Here is a 23,808-nt window from a genome sequence, read left to right as displayed (position 1 = left end):
GCTTTGAAGGGTTGCCTATATATCTTGAAATGTGTTTAATATTTTTGAAAATTTTTAAAAACAATATGATTTCATATACTAATATTAGTATGTTGTTTTTTAAAATATTTTAAAATATCAAACACAGTTTAAGTAACGCGGCCCTCCAAAGTCTTTTTCTCTAAAATCCTCCAAAAACCTACTTGCAAATGGACCCTATGAGAATTTTCTATTTCTCAAAAAATGGAGATGAACACAACTTCTGAAATGATAAATATACTTCTTAATAAATGGTGAATATATATCTCAAAAATCCTTAATTGACTGTTTTGATATCTCTATAATCCTATCTGATTCAACGTATAAACTTCTACAATAGCTAATGGAAATATTCAATTTGAATATTAAAAAATCATCAAAAATAATATTTATAAGTCTAAACTTTGGAAAACTAAAATAAAAGTACTTTCTTTGACTTATTAATTTTTTTTGAAAACATTGTTATTTTTGTATTTTTTAATGTAATATTAATTATCATGGCCGGTCCTGATATTTTAAAGGCTCAGGGCTAATGATAAAAATGGACTCTTAATAAAAAATAAAATAATTAATTTTGAATTTTGATCATATGATAATTTTTTAAACATTTAATTACGAAAATAAATATTATTTATATTTTACATTAATAACATGACCTCATAAAAAATAAGAAATGATCTATCAATATTTGGAGGGTCTATTACTATAGTTTTGTGTGTATATTACACGTATTTGTAAGACATGTGATACATATTTACTATAATTTTATGCACACAAAACTATAGTAATGGACCCTCCGTTTTTTTTTAGGACATGGAGTGTATCCCTGCTCATGCTAACCAGTTTCTCCGGGACATTCGTTAAAGATCATTAATTGCAGTATAGATTCATTATTATTCTTTAAAGAGAGCTCACTAATAGTGTTATTTAAGACAAACAATTGAAATTTATTGATTCTGCATATTTCAGGTTCAAATTTCATAACTTCATTTCAATATTATTATTATCATTTTAATATGGGAGCATGATTTACTAGAAACAAAATAAACTAAACAAACAATTAAATTTTTTTTTTTATAAAATTAACAATAAAATATTGAAAAAAATAAAATAAAAACTAAAATACTCAACTAAAAGTTCATTTTGAATTTAAATATTCGAATATTTTGATAAAAAAAACATATATAGAAAAAACTTTATCCATAATACATGTATAAATTATGTAGTGTATCATACACTGTGCATGAAAGAGAGAATGAATTTAGGAAATTTCTTTACCCACCTCCTAACCTTCTTAGTCACCTCTGGCAAATTTATCAAAATATCCCTTGTTTCAGAAATACATTTCCGAAAACGTACTTTTATTGAAAAAAAAGGTGTTTTCGGAAATGCACTTCCGAAAACACGAAAAAAAGGTGTTTTCGGAGATGCATTTCCGAAAACACCCCCTTTTTTGAGTTTTCGGAGATGCATTTCCGAAAACACCCCTTTTTTGGGAGAGGGGTGTCTTCGGAGATGCATATCCGAAATATTCCAAGACCAAATTGGTCTCGGAATGTTTCGGATATACACTTCCGAAAGAATTTAATAATTATTAAAAAATTAAAATCAAGGTGAATTAATACAATTAATAGGTATAAAATCAAGGTGAATCAATAAAATGAAGGTGAATCAATAAAATCAAGGTGAATCAAAATTTCCTAAACAATTTTAAAGTTAAAAATTATTTTACCAACTTATATAAATCAAAAACATTTCCGAAAGAATTCAATAATTATTAAAAAATTAAAATCAAGGTGAATCAATACAATTAATAGGTATAAAATCAAGGTGAATCAATAAGATGAAGGTGAATCAATAAAATCAAGGTGAATCAAAATTTCCTAAATAATTTTAAAGTTAAAAATTATTTTACTAATTTATATAAATCAAAAACATTTTAATTTCATAAGTAAATTTTGAATTATATAGAGTTAAATATAAAATTTATTCATTAAATAAAATTAAGACAAAATCTTTTTTAATTCTTTTAAACTAAATAAAAAAATTATAACTCATTTTTAATTATGAATCGGAAAATAAATATATAAATATATAATAATAATTATTAATTTTGTAAGTGAAATATATAAATATATAATAATTATTATAAATTAAAACACTCATTTTTTTAATTATTATATAAATATATAAATATATTTATAATTAATATATAATAATTATTATATAAATATATAAATATATTTATAATTAATATATAATAATTTTTATAAATATATAATAATTATTATAATTATTATATAAATATATAAATTAAAACACTCATTTTTTTAATTTTTTTTGTAAATATATAATAATTATTATAAATATATAAATATATAAATAAAAAATTATAACTCATTTTGTAAGTGAAATTATTTTAATTATTTTAATTAAAATTATTTTAAATTTTAAAATATGAATCAGAATATAAATATATAATAATTATTATTCATAACTCATAAATTATATCAAAATATATAATTATTATTATTCATTACTCATAAATTATTTTTAATTTATGATATGTGAATTAATTAATATCATAAAATTAATTAATATCATAAAATTATATCAAATCTTGCCTACGTGGCGTGCTGACAGTGTATTTGCTGCACACGTGGCATTTTTTTCATATCCACGTGGAATTTCGTCTTTTTTTCCCGGGGGCCACGTAGGCAAGATTCTAAGAATCTTGGCCAAAAAAATGGAACGAGGGGAGGGGGGGGGGGGGGGGGGTAAATGATGGAATCTTTTTTTGTTAAGGTATGTCTTACAATTTTTTTTTAAGAGGGGTAAACCATGACAGGGGTATAAAAGTCATTTAACCCATAATTAAATATATGTAATTACTATTTATTTCAAAAGAATAAAAATTTGATTAAAGCTCATCTAATACTCCTTATCCTTCCGCCGTCTCTCACCTTCCTCCTGGCCATCTCACTCTTTCCTTCATCTCCCTCCCTTCGTTGACTCTCTCCCTCCATCAACTTCCTCCAATTTTTGCTTATCTGTGTCTCCCTCTGTCTCTTCGACTCCATCACCGTCGCAATCACAAATCTCACAAATCACACGCTTCCGGCTTCCGGTATAATACTTATTTTTCATTTGTCGTTTCTGTTTCTGATATATAGCATTGTTTTTATTTGATTAGGAGATTTTGTTGTTATTTAGGTTTTTCACAAATTGGTCTTAGAGTTATAGTTACAGGAACAGGAAGGTTGAAGCTGAATTAAAGTTACGGTAAGCTGAATTAGAGTTATTGACAAGTTTGTTGTTATTTTTGTTCTGGTATATAGAAGTTTAGAGGGAATGTGAAGTGCTTTATTTACCATGCCATCTACCCTTTTGTTAGTGCTTTATTTGTTTACTTATTGTATCTATGAAGAGTTCTATAAAACAATTTGAATTTTGTCTTATCCTAAAGACAAAAGTCTATTTAAAGTTTAGCTTATATCAAAATGATAAATTTAACTCAAACAGTATGACAATGTTCACACTTATATTTATTTAAATAGCTTTTCATTATAAATTGGTTTATAGATTTTGTTGTTATTTAGGTTATTAATAAATTAGTTTTCATTATAAATTGATTTATAGATGTTGTTGTTATTTATGTTATTAATAAATTAATTTTCTTTGTTGATACCTTTTCATTATAGGTTTTTTAAGTTATTTATAAATTTATTAACTATTTTATTTTTTGTTCAGATATGAGGAGATTTTTGGTTGATAGAGAAAATATTGAGAATGTGAATGTTATGCAACTGGAAGCTAAATTAGAACCACTGCTTAATAATGTGGTTAATGAGTTTAATCCAAATGAGATTGTGTATGATCCAGGTCGTAGGAAACAATTTAGTGAGTATGCTCTGGATATTCAAGACCAAGTGAGGAGGGCATATATATTGAAGGGTCCAATGCAACCATATTTGTCAAGCTTTCCTCGTACTCAATTTGGAAGTGTTAAAAGAGCATTTTGTAAATCATGGTATAAGAATTATACATGGTTAGAATACTGTGAGATAAAAGATACAGCTTATTGTTTTTATTGTTTTCTATTTAAGCAACCCGGGAGGGCCGAGCACTTTGGTTTTGAAGTCTTCACTAAAAGCGGATATAGAGATTGGAAGCATGCATCTCAAGGCTTGAAAGGTCATATTGGTAGTCATAATAGTTTGCACAACTCATGTGTCAAGCATTACGATGATTATAATAATCAAAGACAAAGTGTGACAAGTAATTTTGCTAAAGAAACCAAGGAATCAGAAGAACTGTATAAGATTCGTTTGACTTGTTCTTTAGATTGTTCAAGATATCTCATAGCACAAGGCATGGATTTCCGTGGCCATGATGAATCCTCTACTTCGCTAAATAAAGGTAATTTTAGAGAGATGGTAGATTGGGTAAAATCTCATAATGAACAAGTGAGGGATGCTTTTGATCGTGGTGGAAAAAATTGCACAATGACTTGCGGTGACATTCAAAAAGAGCTTGCAACGTGTTGTGCACATGAAGTTACCAAGGTGATTATGGAAGAGCTTGGTGATAGACAATTCTCCGTGCTTATTGACGAGTCACGTGATATATCTATCAAAGAGAAAATGGCGGTGATGTTAAGGTTAGTAGTTGTATTTTCCAATTTCTAATTTTCATTACCTATTATTCTTTACGCCGCCAAGTAAATTTTTTAATTTTTTAGGTTTTTGAACGACAAAGGGAGTGTGGTGGAACGATTTATTGCTTTACATCATATTAAAGATACTACATCTGAGTCATTAAAAAGTGCTCTTTATGGTATTCTTGATAAGTACACGTTATCTATTTCAAGGATACGAGGGCAAGGATATGACAGAGCTTCAAATATGAGAGGTGAATTTAATGATTTGCAAAGAAAAATTATAGATGAAAATCCTTATGCTTTCTATGTCCATTGTTATGCTCACCGTTTGCAATTGGTTATTGTGTCTATTACTAGTAGTTGCTCATCTATTCATGATTTCTTTGAGTACATCACCTTGATTGTGAATACAACAAGTGTATCTTGTAAGAGGAGGGATGCTTTGACAGAGGCACAACACCAAGATATTTTAAATAAACTTGAGAGTTGTGAGATATCTAGAGGAAGGGGCTTGAACCAATCATCTTGTCTCACTAGACCTGGGAATACTAGATGGGGTTCACATCATACTACATTGCTTCGTTTGGATCAAATGTGGTCCTCCGTGTTAAAGGTGCTTAGTATGGATGAAGATGGACATGGACCATCTCAAGCAGCAGGTTTGATAGAAAAAATGGAGAGCTTTAAATTTGCTTTTATTTTAAGGTTAATGTTAAATTTGTTTGGTATTACAAACGAGCTTTCAAATGTATTGCAAAGAAAAGATCTTAATATTGTGAATGCCATGGAATTAGTTGACGTTGTCAAAGCTCGGTTGAGCACAATGAGAGAGAGTGGTTGGAATAATTTTTTTACTGATGTCCAAGGATTTTGTGTTGCTAAAAGTATTCTGGTACCAAATATGGATGACGAAATACCGGTTCGGGGTTGTTCAAGAGCAGAAGGGAGGACTATCACTAATCTTCATCATTACCGTGCATAAATTTTTTATGTTGCTATTGATAAAATATGTATGGAGATGGATCACCGCTTTAGTGAAGGAAGTAGCATGATACTTGATTGCTTCTCATGTCTTGACCCGAAGAACTCTTTCTCCAAGTTTGATGTTGATAAACTTGCTCGTCTTGCTAATATTTATCATGCAGACTTTTCTGATGACGACCGAGGAATAATTAGGGATCAAATTGAAACTTATGTGCTTCAAGTGAGAAGAAATGCTTCATTTTCCACTTGTGAAGATGTTCAAAGTTTGGCTATGAAGATGGTTCAAACTGAGAAACATTCGGTATTTCCATTGGTTTATAAACTTATTGAGTTAGCTTTGATATTGTCGGTGTCGACAGCATCCGTTGAAAGAGCTTTTTCAGCAATGAAGATTATCAAGTCTAAATTGTGCAATAAGATCAACGATGTATGGTTCAATGACTTGATGGTATGTTACACCGATCGGGAAATATTCAAGTCACTTGATGATATTGATATTATTCGAACATTCACCGCAAAGAAGACTCGGAAAGGACACTTGCCTCGCAATTTTATTTAACCCGGTATTGTAAGTTTATGTTTATTTCTTTTATTTTAATCATTTTTTTTGTTGACAAAGTGACGAGTCTCTTTTATTTTGATTGATGACTATTTATATATTATATACAATGTGAATCTGCGGTCCTTAAATTTTTGCCCGGGATCTATAATTTTTCTGGCTCCGCCACTGCCGGGGGCACTGGTTAGTAGGAGTGTAGGACCTCATATTTCAATGTTTCGAGAGGAAGGCTAAACAACAAATTTGCAATTGACGATGCAAGCATTTACTTTTTAACTACAATATTAAAATCGAAGTGATATAATTAACAAACAACTAAAAATTAAAATTGTAAAATATGAGAATACAAAGCAACCATTTATTTTTGTCAAATATTGCAAATCACTAAAACAATTATAATCATATGATAAAAAATATAAACATTCAAAATATTTAATGTTAAAAAAATTTTAAAATTATGAAACCCGCACAATTTTGAGACATTGCGATAAGAACCTTAACATTTTACTAGAATTGATATAGTTTTGTGAAGAAAGTCGAACTAATTATACAAATTATAAAATTGTATAAACATTGCACTAAACTAGATTGACCCAAATATGATTATTTAACAATCTTTTAAACATAGTAATTTAATTTATAATCCATTTAATTATAAAAAGAAATTAAAAATGATATTTATTTTGCTAAAAATTGAATATCATATAGAATAAAATTAAACAATATATCTTTATATATAAAAATAACAATAGATCCAACCACTTATAAGAATGTGATATATTTTATCACAAAAATTTAGTAATAAATAAAATGAGCATATAATAAATATTTAAATATTAAATTGTATAATATTAATATATCTAAAATATATGTTTAAAAAGAAAAGAAAATTAAAAAAGTTATTAGAATAATTAACTTCAGAATAATTACACCATTAACTCTTCCCCACGTGGAATGGTGGAATGATATTGTGTGGAAAATTATGCTTTAAACATAATAATATTAAATGTTTTCGATTCCAAAATGTGATAAAAAAATGTTGACCGAGTGGGATGAAAGTATTGTGCAGACAAATTAGGGCTATTAATTCAAGGTTTTATTTGGTAGAATGAAATTTTTGTGTCTGTTTTTGACGACTTAATTCGTAATAGGCTAGGTCTCCTTATTTCCGTTTTGCCTAAATCTTGAGGGTCCGGGTGAATGTCCCCCTCACGCAACGGGAACGGTAACGTTCTTCATGCATCCGTTGGGTCAATGTTACATGATTGCATTAATTTTCAACAAATAATATATATAAAAATATTTTATCATATTATTTAGTCCATCATCCAAATTTTTTAGGCCCAATTTTTTTGCGGATCTAGGCTATGGGCCTGGTTGCTCTGCCCCAAGGCCGTCTTTGTTAATTATTTATCTACTATATTTTTTTAATTAATTCTCTCTGATATCAAATATCAATGAATATTTTTTAAAAGTGTATTGTTATTGTTTTTTTAAAATCTAGTATTTGACTTACAACCGGCAAATTTAAGAGGATCACTCTCACCGTTAATTAACGAGGACCCATTTAAAGGTGGAAGAAAGTTTATATACAATCACTGAATTCAATTCAATGTGTAAATAATCATGTTGGTTCGAGTTGATTTTGATTATAAAATTATTGGTTGAATGATGAATTTAACTCGTTCAAATTTAAATGGGTTAATAACAGGTTAGATCAAATTCGATCCAACAGAACTCATATACACTCCTAAAATCAAAATTCAAATATCTATCAACTAATTTTGAAATACTATTAAATAGATCATGTATATAGTCTTAAATTAGAATAAATACATTTGGTGATTTATTTGGCCGGATATTGATGATGAAACAAAAATAAATAAATTTAAATATACAAAAAGTAATTTTTAAATTTGTAAAAAATTAAATACAAGTGAACCTTCTTTTAAAATGACTATTAAATAAAACAAATTATCTGAAAGTATTTAAGAAAAACGTTTTTGTCGCTAACAGCGAGATCTTAAATTTTGTTATCTTAGCTCCATCGTAAATTTGAATGCATTTATAAATATATACGTCAACCAAGAATTGAGATATATTCTTTCTCTCTCAAAACGAATTGTTCTCTCTCTCTCTCTCTCTCTCTCTCTCTCTCTCTCTCTCTCTCTCTCTCTCTCTCTCTCTCTCTCTTCTCCTTTCAACATAGATAAGGAAGAGAAGAGGGAAAAAAATCACCATCGTTGCCGCTCCTAATCAAAACAAACCACCAAACATGGCAAATGACGGCGACACCATTGAGATCATGAACGTCAACAAACCTGTTAGAACAAGATTTGTTCTAATCAATATTCTTAGTTTTGATGATAACAAGCATATGAATTTTGTATGAGATAATGTGGTACTCTAATACTATGCAATTTCCATTTCAATAATTATATAAAGAGTATGCACAAAATCAGCGCAAGAAGCACTGACTCAGAAGGTTCAGCATGCAACATCAGAACATGGTCTGGCAAGACATCAGAAGACGGTTAGGCAGAATCAGAACATGGGTCTATGGAAGCATCAGAAGAACTTGAGATCAGAAGCAGAAGCACTGAAGTTCTCATGGTATCACGCTCAGAAGCACTTCAAGGTCAGAAGACAAGAAGATGGTCTGCACCAAGCTATTTGACTCTGATGACATTCAAACGTTGTTTACACAAACATCAGATCAGAAGCAAGTACTAGACTGGCAGGCTACGCTGACTGATAAAAGGAACGTTAGAAGCTATTAAAGGCAACGTCAGTAGACACAGCGGAAACAAGGCTCGAGGTAGTTGACAAAAGAGTGAAACATTAAATGCAATGTTGTACGGAATACGCAAAGCATCAAATGCTCCCAACGGTCATCTTCTCAAGTGCCTATAAATATGAAGTTCTGATGAGAAGCAAGATTACAACTTACAAAATACAACACTTGCGCACTATCCAGAAACGCTGTCAAATTCAAAAGCTCTCAAACTTCATCATCAAGCTCACTACATTGCTGTTGTAATATCTTAGTGAGATTTAAGCTTAAACTTAAGAGAAAATCACAGTTGTGATAATAGCTTTATAAGAAGCATTGTACCTCTTAAAAGAATTTATTTACATTAAGTTGTAAGAACTAGAGTGACCAGGTTGTTGATCAGTATACTCTAGCAAGTCTTAGAAGTTGTCTAAGCAGTTTGTTCCTAGAGTGATCAGGTTGTGATCAGGATACTCTAGAAGACTTAGCAGTTGTCTAAGTGGAAAACCATTGTAATCAAGTGTGATTAGTGGATTAAATCCTCAGGTGAGGTAAATCACTCCAAGGGGGTGGACTGAAGTAGTTTAGTTAACGACGAACCAGGATAAAAATCATTGTTCAAATTGTTTTTATCTTACAAGTTTTAAAGCTACACTTATTCAAACCCCCCCTTTCTAAGTGTTTTTCTATCCTTCAATTGGCATCAGAGCGCCGGTTCTAAGGTGCAAGCACTTAACCGTGTTTAGAAAAGATTCAGGAAGAGAAAAACGCTTCAGTAAAAGATGGCTGGTGAATTTCCAACAAACACACCTACATCTACATTTGGCTCTGCTGAGCAATACAATGGAAATGGTAACAATGGTTATACTAGACCACCAGTATTTGATGGTGAAAACTTTGAATACTGGAAAGATAAACTGGAAAGTTACTTCCTTGGTTTAGATTGTGACTTATGGGATCTTCTGGTGGATGGTTACAAACATCCAGTGAACGCTACTGGCGTAAGGCTTACAAGACAAGAAATGAATGATGATCAAAAGAAGCTTTTCAAAAATCATCATAAATGTAGGACTGTTTTGCTGAATGCTATCTCTCATGCTGAGTATGAGAAGATATCTAACAGGGAAACTGCCCATGATATATATGAGTCATTGAAAATGACCCATGAAGGAAATGCTCAAGTCAAGGAGACCAAAGCTCTTGCTCTAATCCAGAAATATGAAGCCTTCAAGATGGAGGACGATGAAGATATTGAGAAGATGTTCTCAAGATTTCAAACGCTAACTGCTGGATTAAGAGTTCTGGACAAAGGTTACACCAAGGTTGATCATGTAAAGAAGATCATCAGAAGCTTACCCAGAAGATGGGGTCCAATGGTGACTGCATTCAAGATTGCAAAGAATCTGAATGAGGTTTCTTTGGAAGAGCTAATCAGTGCCTTGAGAAGCCATGAGATAGAGCTGGATGCAAATGAGCCTCAGAAGAAAGGTAAGTCTATTGCATTAAAATCTAATATTAAAAAATGCACTAACGCTTTTCAGGCTGAAGAAGCATATTCTGAAGAATCAGAATCAGAAGATGAAGATGAACTGTCCATGATCTCCAGAAGGGTAAACCAACTCTGGAAGAGCAAACAAAGGAAGTTCAAAAGCTTCAGAAGTTCAAAGAAGTTTGAACGAGGAGAATCTTCTGGTGGCAGAAGATCTGACAAGAAGAAGGTCGTCTGCTATGAGTGCAATGAGCCTGGACACTTCAAGAATGAATGTCCAAAACTTCAGAAGGAGAATCCCAAGAAGAAGTTTCATAAGAAGAAAGGTCTTATGGCAACATGGGATGATTCTGAATCAGAATCAGAATCAGACTCTGAAGGAGAGCAAGCCAACTTTGCACTGATGGCTACAGTGGATGATGGATCAGAATCTACATCAGAATCAGATTCTGAAGAGGTATTTTCTGAACTATCTAGAGAAGAGTTAGTTTCCAGTTTAACTGAACTTCTGGAACTCAAGGCTCATCTTAGTATCAAATACAAAAAGCTGAAAAAGCAATTTGAATTTGAAACTAAGAAGCTGGAAGTGGAAAATTCTGAACTGAAGGAAAAAGTTTTAAAATTATCCAAAGATAGTGGATCTCCTTCTGAATCATAAAAATCCATTCCTAGTCTCAATCATATTCTGAAAGAATATGACTCGAGCTTCAGAAAGTTCCTATCTAGAAGTATTGGCAGAAGTCATCTTGCTTCTATGATATATGGTGTTTCTGGAAACAAAAGGTTTGGTTTTGGCTATGAGGGTGATACCTCACATAAATTTGAACCTGTTGATGATTTGAAAATCACATACAAGCCATTGTATGATCAGTTCAAATATGGCCACTCACATGATATCAAGCTCACATCACATGCACAGAGTTTTAACACAACACACACCAAGAAGCATGTGACACAACCTAAAAGATATCATGCTGACAAACCCAAAGAATATCATGTTGTTCCTCCTATTACTTATCATGCTAAACCCAAGTTCAATCAGAACTTAAGGAAAACTAACAAGAAAGGACCCAAGAAATTGTGGGTACCTAAGGAGAAGATAATTTTTGTTGCAGATATCCTTAGCAGTAAAGAAGGCAAAGCACAAAATGTCATGGTACCTGGACTCTGGGTGCTCGCGACACATGACGGGACGAAGGTCTATGTTCCAAGACCTGGTGCTTAAGTTTGGTGGAGAAGTCAAGTTTGGAGGAGATCAGAAGGGCAAGATTATTGGATCTGGAACCATAAGTATTGGTAACTCTCCTTCCATAACTAATGTACTTCTTGTAGAAGGATTAGCGCATAACTTATTGTCCATAATTCAATTAAGTGACAATGGTTATGACATAATCTTCAATCAAAAGTCTTGCAAGGCTGTAAGTCAGAAGGATGGCTCAATCCTATTTACAGGCAAGAGAAAGAACAACATTTATAAGATTGATCTTTCTGATCTTGAGAAGCAGAAGGTGACTTGCCTTATGTCTGTTTTTGAAGAGCAATGGGTCTGGCATAGAAAATTAGGTCATGCTAGTTTGAGAAAGATTTCTCAGATTAACAAAATAAATCTGGTCAGAGGTCTCCCAAATCTGAAATATAAATCAGATGCTCTTTGTGAAGCATGTCAGAAGGGCAAGTTCTCCAAACCTGCATTCAAATCTAAGAATGTTGTCTCTTCCTCAAGGCCGTTAGAACTTCTGCACATTGATCTGTTTGGACCAGTCAAAACAGCATCTGTCAGAGGGAAGAAATATGGATTAGTCATCGTAGATGATTATAGCTGCTGGACATGGGTAAAGTTCTTAAAACACAAGGATGAGTCTCATTCAGTGTTCTTTGAATTCTGCACTCAGATCCAATCTGAGAAGAAGTGCAAAATCATAAAGGTCAGAAGTGATCTTGGTGGCGAATTTGAGAACAGATTCTTTGAGGAGTTCTTCAAAGAAAATGGTATTGCCCATGATTTCTCTTGCCCTAGAACTCCACAGCAAAATGGAGTTGTAGAGCGAAAGAATAGGACTCTGTAAGAAATGGCCAGAACCATGATCAATGAGACCAATATGGCTAAGCACTTCAGGGCAGAAGCAATAAACACTCCATGTTATATTCAGAATAGAATCTCTATAAGACCTATTCTAAATAAGACTCCTCATGAATTGTGGAAGAACAGAAAGCCCAACATTTCATATTTTCATCCGTTTGGATGTGTGTGTTTTATTCTGAATACTAAAGATTATCTTGGTAAGTTTGATTCTAAGGCACAAAAGTGTTTTCTTCTTGGATATTCTGAACGCTCTAAAGGCTACAGAGTATACAATACTGAGACATTGGTTGTAGAAGAATCAATCAATATCAGGTTTGATGATAAGCTTGGTCTTGAAAAGCCAAAGCAGTTTGAGAATTTTGCAGATATAGATATTGACATATCAGAAGTTGTAGAACCAAGAAGCAAAGCTCCAAAAGCTGAAAGTCTCAGAAGCAAAGAATCAGAAGATCAAGTTGCTGCATCTTTAGAGAATCTCAGAATTTCTGAAGAACCAACAGTCAGAAGATCTTCTAGACTCACCTCTGCTCACTCAGAAGATGTGATCCTTGGAAAGAAAGATGATCCCATCAGAACAAGAGCATTCCTTAAGAACAATGCAGAATGTCAATTAGGTCTTGTTTCTTTGATCGAGCCAACTTCTGTTGATCAAGATCTAGAAGATCCGGACTGGATAATTGCCATGCAAGAAGAACTAAATCAATTTACAAGGAATGATGTATGGGATTTGGTTCCTAGACCTAAAGGATTCAACATCATTGGTACAAATTGGGTGTTCAAAAACAAGCTCAGTGAGAAGGGAGATGTGGTAAGAAACAAAGCCAGACTGGTGGCTCAGGGATATAGTCAGCAAGAAGGGATTGACTATACAGAAACCTTTGCACCAGTGGCCAGGTTAGAATATATTCGCTTATTGATTTCTTTTGCCACTCAACATAACATCACTCTGTATCAGATGGATGTTAAGAGTGCTTTCTTAAATGGCTATATAGATGAGGAAGCCTATGTCCACCAACCTCCTGGTTTTGAAGACTCTAAGTCTCCAGAACATGTTTTCAAACTTAAGAAATCATTGTATGGGTTGAAGCAAGCTCCCAGAGCTTGGTATGAAAGATTAAGTTCTTTCCTTCTGGACAATGGTTTCACTAGAGGACAAGTGGACACGACTCTTTTCTGTAAAACATCTAAGAAGGATATTTTAATTTGTCAAATTTATGTTGATGATATTATCTTTGGAACATCTAATGCTTCACTTGGAAAGGAGTTTGCTAAGTCTATGCAGGCTGAATTTGAAATGAGTATGATGGGTGAACTCAAGTATTTCCTTGGGATTCAAATCAACCAAACTTCTGATGGAACTTATTGTCATACCCTAATTTTTGACCCCCCTGAGATGGCATATCTTCAGGATTTTTCATCAGGTCAAGACAAGTTCCCAGAGCAGTCACTTCTCCATCTGGTATCCAATCGAGGATGCTCAAAGACAAGAAAGCTCAGGCAAAGGATCAATCAATACAAGGATTAGTCCCTAATACAATCATGAGGCTCAAAGACTTCACTTTTCTCATCTATGATTGATTAGACATCCAGTCATATGAGTACAGGTTTACTCAGGTCACCAGACTAGGGTTTTGAGCCTATCAAGGACTAAAATCAGGGATCACTTTTGGGAAACCCTAAAAAGCCTCAGGGAACCATTCAAAGACATCAATCATCTTCAAATAACTCATATTACAAGATCTACTGGACATCACACTTCAATTCAAAGTCTACAGTCATTATTTTCACATGGTCGACAAATTAGGGTTTTGACCTAATTCACCAAGATAGTTGACTTTTAATCAGGGCATGAATCCAAAACTCAAGACATGATTCAAGAATCTCTACTACCTCAATATAATCCATTTACATCATTCATTTGAGGAAAAGATCTTGTTTCTACACAAAAGCCCAAAAATTCACTTTGTCAGGAAAAAGTCAACTGTGAAGGATCATCATTGACTTTTAAGGTTTTTGGTCAAAAAATGACTTTCAAAGATCAATATCATCAATATATGGATGTCAAAGTCATTTGACCAAAGAAATTCAAAGAAATTCATCAAGGAGCGAAAAGTCGGGAATTAGGGTTTTTGAAGGCATGGTGAGAACTCAAAATTTCACCTACACAACTCAAAAAACTTCCAACATGAAAGTTGTAGATCTTGCAAAATAAAACAACATCTTACAAAGGAACTTTTTTCAAAAGATCAACCATTTATGAAGTTTTGGAAATTTTGAAGTTTAGGTCATAAACACTTAGAAATTTTTCTAAGTGTTTTAACCTAGTTTTCATCCAACTTTGGGCTCATTTTTCACAAATTTCCCAAATGATTCTGAAGAAGACATAAACTAATGATTTGAAGTATATGTTTAGGGCTTTCCAAATTGTGTTCAACCTTCTCCAAATTCAATTTGAGCTAGGAGTTATGCTTGTTCAAAGTTGGCCTCATGAAGTGAAATTATAGGTCATGTACAATTTGAAACTTTGCAATTTTGTGCATTTTGCTTCACTAAATGATGCTACACGACCTCTAATACATCTGAAGACATGCCATACATTCAAATTCATCATTGCATAAGGATTAGAGAAGATTCCCAAAAACAAAGGCATGTGATTATGTAATGATTGCATTTTTGAATTTATGGCAAATGGTGAATCATCAAGGAATCTTGCTCTAAGCCAATTAGAACTCTCCTCTGAATCAGAAATGTTCCCTAAGATCATGCAAGATCAATGGTTGGGGAAGCTAGCCCGAAAATGCATCATTGCATTTGGGATATTTTCAAACTTTCTTCATGGCTAAGAAACCAAACTCACCTCATTAAGCAAGCTTACTATGATCAATTACTCTGAACCAATTCCCTATAAATAGAGGCCTCATTCTCATTCAGAAAACAAACCAAAGCAACTCAATTCCTTGCTTTCTCTTTCTCTTCTCATGCTTATTGTTTTTCAAAGTTCTTTGGCAAGAAGAATCGTTTTCTTCAAACCAGAGCTCATCTTTGGAAAGTAAGCATTCTAACATCTCAAGGGAGGTCATTTGAGGTGATCCAAGCACCTGGATCACTTCTGTAAGTGGAGGAACACCATTGTTGCTCTCACTTTGGAGCATTTGCAGTTGGAGGTCCATGGAGTAATTCAGGAGGTTCTGAGCCAAGCCAATCATCCAGGCACATTCCTCAGGTCATAGTGAAGCTAACCAGATGGCTGCAGCTCATCTGTAACTCAAGAATCAACACCCTCCATGTTCACTTGAAGCTGAAATCGAGGGAGGACCATAGAGCAATTCAGGAGGATTCAAGCTCCAACAAGCATTCAGTTAGCATCATTGAGTCTCAGGGAAGCTATTGAGATCATTCATTCAAGCCCAGGTGCTCTCAATCATCCTCACGACCTCCATTTTCAGAGGTAAGTTCCTGAACCTCACTTCTCTAATTTAAGTACTCTTTGTGAAATAGCTCGATTCTATCTTGTTCAGCATCATCAGAGGATTGAAAACCCTCTATCATCACCCATTTATCTTGCAATATAGTCATTTAATTTGATTTTGAAATTTTAGGGTTCTTCACGATTTCTGGTAAATTAGTTAGATGTAGTTAATATTAATTCATGTTAGTTACATATTTAGAATCGTGAGTGAATTTAGAGCGAGTTTCATGTTTACATCATTGCAAATGGTTGAGAGTTGAGAGAGTTCAGAAATTTGAATTGATGGAGCTTGAGGTTGAAGACGAAGATGGAGGGTGGCGCCATTTTTCAAATCTCTGAGCAAAGTTTGTTTTATTTTTAATGATAGGCATTCCATTAACGACTTAACAAACTTGCCCTAGTGGCCTCCCATACGCCCTTAGTATCATCATGCCTCAAGTCTGGGGTTCGAATCCCCCTCGCCCCAGACTTTTTGATTCTTTTATTTTTCAAGGATTTGCAACTTGTTTTGAAACATAACCAAATGAAGGCAAATCACTATCACCACACGCGCGTTGGCTCAGTGGTGTTTGTTTTGAGTGTGTAGCCTAGAGGGCGTGGGTTCAAACCCTCCAAGGGCCAAAACTATTTTTTTAACACACAATTTCTTTCATTTTCTCATAAACTTCACATATTTATTTAACCTATCAAATTAATTTATTTTCACTTCATTTTTCACACACTTATCATTTAATATACCTATTTTGTGAATAATCAAAAAAATCATAAAAATATTATTTATTTCATATATTTTTATTAGGTTTAAAATAGTATGTTTTAAGTGTTTTCTTAAATACTTTAAATACATATATTTACTTTGTTTCAACCCAATCATTTTGTAAATAAAGTTTATGATAAAACCCTAATTGTTTAGGTCTTAATTAAGTAAAAAATCTTTATTTTTACTTTAATTAAGTTGACTTTTGTCAATTCTCAAAACTGTTTTCAAATCTCCAAATAAATCAAATGATTAGGGTTTTCAAACAACAAAACCTTGTATCATTCAAAATCATTTTCAATTGCTTTTACACCAGTACTGTAAAGTACTGGGCCTCTAATAGAGTGTAAGTCCCAAAAACCTTCTCTTCTTAGCTTGTTTTCAAAACTGTATTTTCAAAATCTTCTTTCTGTTTTCAAAACATTCTTCTGGTATTTGAAGGGCATTATTCCCGGTGAAACTCTTCAGATACCTATGTGACCTTTGTCCATCTTCACTTCTTCTGTTTCCAAAAACCATTAACTGTTTATCCTATATATTCAACTGTTATCCATCAATTACTGGTAAGGCTCTGTACATACTTCTTCAAAGGCCTCCACTCCATCCAGGTTAGGCTTTACAAGCTTTCAATTTACAGTCTTTATTTAAATTACTGTCAAATATAAACTGTACATATATTTGTTTAGAACTGCGTTTGAGTATAAACCTTAGGACAGTTAAACTATATATATATATTATAGGAATATGGCCTAGGATTGAGAATGTCTTTCCGGTGAAGGCTCTTTCCTAATTAGAGATCTGTAGTTCAAACCCCCAAGATGAATTATTCCCGGTGAAACATCTTGGTAAAAACCTTAGAATCCAAATAATAGGACACATCCACCCAAAGAGGAATTATTCCCGGTGAAACCTCTTACCCATTTGCTTAGAGCCAAAATAAGTTCAAAACTACATAGCTTTCTCTTGTGCTATAACAAGGACCCTCGATTAGCCTCCTCTTGGGCTTTGTACAAGGACCCACAGGCTTCTTAAAAGCATTTCCAACTTCCTCTTGAGCTCGTATACAAGGACCCATCAGGTTTCTTATAAACATAGGAACAGGTCTTTAGTCACCTTTTAGCCTACCCTGGTGAGTTTCTTCCAACTTAAACCAGACTTTAAACAAGCTAAGTTTGTCTCAATTTTGCATTGAGTACACCTTTTGGAATGAGAGACATGGACAGTCTCTGTCACCCTTATCTTCATCAATCTTCCTTAGCAGAGTCTAGGATCCATGTTTGATCATCCTCAGTATTGAGTCAGCCTTCATCTTGGGCTTTAAACAAGGAGTCTCCACTAGATAATCTTTCTGCCATCCATTTCAATAAACCCCTGGAAAGGGTTAGCCTCCAACATCTGTCTAAAATAAAATCCCTGGAAAGGGTTAGCTTCCACACATTCCTTCATTTTAATCCCCTGGAAAGGGTTAGCCTCCAAAGTCAATTAAAATCAACCTCCATTTCAATAAAACCCTGAAAAGGGTTAGCCTCCAAAGTCAATTAATAAAAAGTCAAAAAATAAAGATTCATTTCTCTTAGGAGATAATTTCCCCAAAAGAGTCAAAACCCCTGGAAAGGGTCAGCCTCCAAAAACATGATAAAAGTCAGTCTTTTAATAGACAAATTCACCAGCTGAGTCAAAATCCCTGGAAAGGGTTAGCTTCCAAAGAAAAACAGTCTTTTTAATCTCCAGTAGAGTTAAAACCAACAAAAACAGTTAGCCTCAACCTTGGGCTTCATACAAGGCACCAAACAATAAAACTCCCCTGTCAAGAGTCAGCCTCAACCTTGGGCATTGTACAAGGCAGATAATAGAGTCTCCCCAGTGAGTTCTTCATCATTCAGTAGCCACAACCTTGGGCTTTGTACAAGGCAGATAAACCATACTTTCATGTGTCAAGGATTCTTAACACTTAGGATCTTTCCCCATATAGTCATCCATACTCAATTCATTTATTTAAGAGTCCGCCACAACCTTGGGCTTTGTACAAGGCAGAAAATAATGTTTTTCATAGCTAGAGTCAGCCATAACCTTGGGATTTGTACAAGGCACACAAAATAGAGTCATTCATAGTCTCAAAAATTCAGTTATCTTCAGCAGTCAGCCACAACCTTGGGCTTTGTACAAGGCACATAAATAGAGTCTCCCTCAGTAGAGTCAGCCTCAATTCTGGGCTTTGTACAGAACACCAAATAAAATCCATCAAATAAACACTCTCCAAATAGAGTCAGCCTCAATTCTGGGCTTTGTACAGAACACTAAAAAACCCTGTAATTAATCCTCAACGGAGTCATCTCCCAGAGTCAAGAATATTAATTAATCAATCAAAAGGCCTCAAGCTTGGGCCTCATACAGGCCAGCTAAATTCAAATCTTTTATACAGTAGATAGACATAGCTTATCTCTATAGAGAGATATTTTTACTACTCTACCACATTCAAACAAACAAACATTTCAATTTCAATTTCAATCAAAGTCTCCCATTTAGGACTCTGAAAGACATGCTCTGGCACATCCCCAGACTTGTACACTTTCCCTAATTTGGACGAGCATCTTTCTTTCATTTAAGAGGCATCTGACTGGCATACTTGCACACACACAAGTAAGGTCCCCCTCTTGAATGAAATGAATTCAGTTATTCTGTCACTCTTTCAAAATGTTTGTGGTAGAATAGTACAAATACCTCTCTGTAGAGATGATTTCATGTCTCTTTACTGTAAACAGAGATTTAATTCCAAGCTTCAACCTTGAGCTTCAAGCAAGGCACCAAAAAAAAACAATTATTTTCCCTAGTTAGTTCCCCGAACTACATTAAGCTCTGACTTCCACTAGGGATATGTAGGCATGAGGTTCACAAGGAATCTCAGCGAGCTAATAAAATACCAAAAATAGTCTGTCTGTCTGTCTGTCTTTTCAAATCAAATCAATTCCTTCTCCTAACACAAAGGAGAAACTTTCCCAATCATTAGCAGCAAACACAATCACAATGACACAGAGAAGGTTCCTGTAGAGTACTACAGATATGTAGGGTGTTTAAACACTTCCCTATGTATAACCGACCCCCCGGACTCCAGAATTTCTAGTCTAGGTGAAATCCCCACACTTAGCAAACTCCTAGGGTTTAGTTGAGATCTTTTTTCCCCTTTCCTACTCGTAGGACAAATAAGAAAGTTCGTGTGATATCGTAGGAAGAACTGAAATAAAATTCATCCCGCCACGGGCGCATTCTCCTTCCAAATTTCGCGTGAAGGGTCTAGCGTGCCGTCCTCCCAAGTGAAACGGGGAGGTAAAAGAAAACGACACCACAGAAAAATGGCGACTCTGCTGGGGATATAAGTGTTCAAAACCTTGGTTTTTCATCCAAACCAATGGTTGACCTGTTGCTGGTCCAGCCCCAATGAGGAATTAGGGATGCCAAATTCCCCCTCAAACAAGAGAGGTCCTGCCTAACCTCTGTGTCATTTCATGTGTTTGTTGCATATATATTTGTTTATTTTGTTTATTCTGTATCGGGAAAGGGCTTGATTCCCCCTTGTGGTGAGAAATCCTATACCCGGATTTGAGTGCAACATAAGATAGGATGGAGGATGTCTTCCCGGTGAAGGCCCTCTAATCTTGGTTTCCAAGTCTACTTTTGGGATTTGCCTGGCTGGTTGTGATTAACTGCACCACTGCATTCCGAGACTGATTTGTACCAGGAGGACCTAGAAACACATTAACCCCACTTAAAGCCTTTTTTAGGACGTAGAGCGGTGATTACGGAAGTAATTGTCACGCAGATACTACACTCAGAGAAAACTCTCTTATAGATACCAATCAACGTATCTTTAAGGTTGAGCAAAAAACTCTGAGACCCCTAGAACCCGTTCTACAGGTACAAAAATCCTTAACCTTAGTTTACCATTGGGGCGGGGATTGCGTTTGGACTTCATGACCACTATACCCTTCAACGCCATGTTTGTTTAAAACTCTTGTGTGTGCATTCATGCATTCATGCATCATTCATTAATAAACAACTAAAACAAAAAGAGTCTTTTTTCGAGTCGTTTTTCAAGGAAACTAAATAACGAACGTTTTGAACTTCAGAGAAAGAGAGAAACGGAGAAAGGACTTAAGGATCTATATTATGGATTACGGAAGAAAGAGAGCTAGGAAATACACCTTCAAGATTCCCCAGGTCGAGGAACTGGGAAAGCTCGGAAAACTGGTGGTCAACCCCCAGGCTTTCAAGGAGAAGTATGGAAAACTTCTGCCTTTGCTCAATACCAACATTGTGGATGGGATCCTTCCCACCTTGGTACAGTTTTACGATCCAACGTATCACTGCTTCACCTTTCCAGATTATCAGCTCATGCCTACGTTAGAGGAGTACTCTCGTCTGATTGGAATACCCGTGTACGCGCAAGATCCGTACTCCGGTTTGGAAAAGAATCCTGACGACATTATCATTGCTGCAACTACTCCTTTGAACGTAGTCGACATCAGAACTCATATGGTGAGTAGAGGAGGAATTCAAGGATTGCCCTCCAAATTCCTGTTTGATCAAGCTCGGTACTTCGTCAGCATCCAAGATATGAGCGCTTTTGAGGAAATCTTGGCTTTGCTTATCTACGGATTGTTTTTGTTCCCTAACATTAACGATTTCGTCGACATCAACGTAATTAAGATCTTCTTAATTGGAAATCCAGTTCCAACTTTGCTTGCGGATGCTTATCACTCTGTGCATTCAAGAAACCTGCAGCGAGGAGGATTAATCTCATGCTGCGTACCGTTGTTATACGAATGCTTCGTTTCACACCTGCCAAAGTCTAGCACTTTCTGGAACATGAGGGATGGCCTTTACTGGTCACAGAAAATCATGTCTCTCACTCATACAGACATTGATTGGTGTAGTCCTGACAACGACGAAACCAAGATCATCTTCAGTTGCGGAAGTTTTCCCAACGTACCCCTTATTGGAACTAAGGGAGGAATCAGTTACAATCCAGCTTTAGCCCGTCGTCAATACGGCTATCCCATGAAAAACATTCCAAGTAACATCCAATTGGAAGGTCTGTTCTTCAAGAACATCGACGATCATGGCAACATGCTGAAGAAGGAAATTGTCCAAGCCTGGCGTCTTGTTCACAGCAAAGGGAGAAGATTGTTAGGAAAACATCTTTGCATCTCCCTGGATCCTTACCTTCAATGGGTACGCGTCAGAGCATTCAAGCTCAGGATGCCATACCAGCATCAAGAACCTATTCCCCTAAGGGAACCAATTTACCTTTTCTCCACCGATGTTGAAAAACTGCAAGCGGCATTAAGCAAGGTATGCCAAGAAAGGAATGCTTGGAGGAACAAGTATCGAATTGTCAACACGGAAAATGTTGAGATTCAAAACATCCTAAGAAGGAAGGATGAGTTACTTGAAGTACTGGATCGACAAGTGACACAATCATCACTTTCTCATCATATCCCTCCTGCTTCCTGGATCATCGATCAGCTCACGTCAGAGAACGCTCAGCTCAAGAAACAGAAGAAGATGTTAGAACGTGAAGTCGACTCATCATCAAAGTTTTAGAGTCCTTTCTCTCAGTTTCTCTGTATTTCCTTTTTCAAAGTGTGTAAAAAACGGCGTTTTCGCTTAATTAACAAAAGTTTGATGTTTCATAAACGTAATTATGGTGTTTCCTTGAAAAATAATTAACTTAACTGCATATCATACATCGCTTTAGTCGTACGCACTGACACGAGAATTGTCGCGGATCAAAGAATTACTTTCCTTTCTCCAGAAATAGAGGAGGAGAAGGAGGTAAACCAAGACTTTCAAGCTGTCTCATCCATACAACACTCGTTCAAGTCGCAAGAAAAGAATGGAAGACTTTGAGCAAGAGAATGAAGAACTCAGAGAAGAGATTAATACTCTCAAAGGTACTGTTGAAAGACTCAATAGTATGGTAGAAGCCCTGGTAGTTGCGCAGAATCGACCAACGCCAGAAGAACCACAAAGGACTGTGGTTTCCGAGATTGTTTCTACTCCTGTTCCTCAGTATACCATGCCGCCTGATCGACCTTGGGGCATGCCGTATAACTTTACTCCAGAAGGTTACATACCTCTAGCTTCTGAAGCTCCAAAAGTTACCATGGATATGCGTCCACCGGAGGGTTACAAACCTCTGGAAATTGAAGTTCCAAGAGCAACGGCAATGGGTTTCGCACAACAGAATGCTGAGATTCCAAGATCTGCTGTCATGGCTTCTCCACAGCCCATTATGCATACTTTTCCCCCGCATGGCGGACAAGTATATCATCACGCTCCCAGTGAGGACGCTGGCGTGTATGAAAGATTGGACGAGTTCCAAGAACAGTTTCTGCAAATGCAGAAGGAACTCAAGACTCTCCGAGGACAAGATCTATTTGGAAAGAATGCTGCAGACCTCTGTCTGGTTCCAAATGTTAAGATTCCTCACAAGTTCAAAGTACCAGAATTCGAGAAGTACAAAGGGAATTCATGCCCACAAAGTCATCTCGTAATGTACGCTCGAAGAATGTCAACTCAGACTGATAATCAACAATTGCTCATTCATTATTTTCAAGACAGCCTGACTGGTGCTGCACTCAAATGGTACATGAACTTGGACAGTTCAGAGATTCGTACTTTTCGAGACCTCGGAGAGGCCTTCGTCAAACAGTATAAGTACAATCTGGATATGGCTCCCGACAGAGATCAACTCCGGGCCATGACTCAAAAGGATAGAGAAAGCTTCAAGGAATACGCTCAAAGATGGCGTGAAGTTGCTGCTCAAATTTGTCCGCCACTTGAAGAGAAAGAAATGACAAAAATCTATCTCAAAACTTTAAGTCCATTTTACTACGGACGAATGGTTGCAAGTGCACCAAGTGACTTTACCGAGATGGTAAACATGGGTGTGCGTTTAGAAGAAGCAGTTCGAGAAGGACGCTTGAACAAAGAACCAGAATCTTCTGTTGGTCCAA

General features: G+C 35.1%; 1 protein-coding gene across 1 annotated transcript; it reads left to right on the top strand.

Annotated features, from left to right (window-relative positions):
• The first annotated feature begins 3,770 nt into the window (after positions 1-3,770).
• On the top strand, positions 3,771-5,660 carry LOC131649788 (uncharacterized). The gene is made up of 2 exons (XM_058919546.1): positions 3,771-4,678; positions 4,760-5,660. The coding sequence occupies exons 1-2, from the start codon at positions 3,771-3,773 to the stop codon at positions 5,658-5,660; spliced, it is 1,809 nt and encodes a 602-aa protein (XP_058775529.1).
• Positions 5,661-23,808: the final 18,148 nt, after the last annotated feature.

Source organism: Vicia villosa, linkage group LG2 (genome assembly GCF_029867415.1).
Source record: "Vicia villosa cultivar HV-30 ecotype Madison, WI linkage group LG2, Vvil1.0, whole genome shotgun sequence".
NCBI classification, from domain to species: domain Eukaryota; kingdom Viridiplantae; phylum Streptophyta; class Magnoliopsida; order Fabales; family Fabaceae; genus Vicia; species Vicia villosa.
This window is presented reverse-complemented; position numbering and strand designations above follow the sequence as displayed.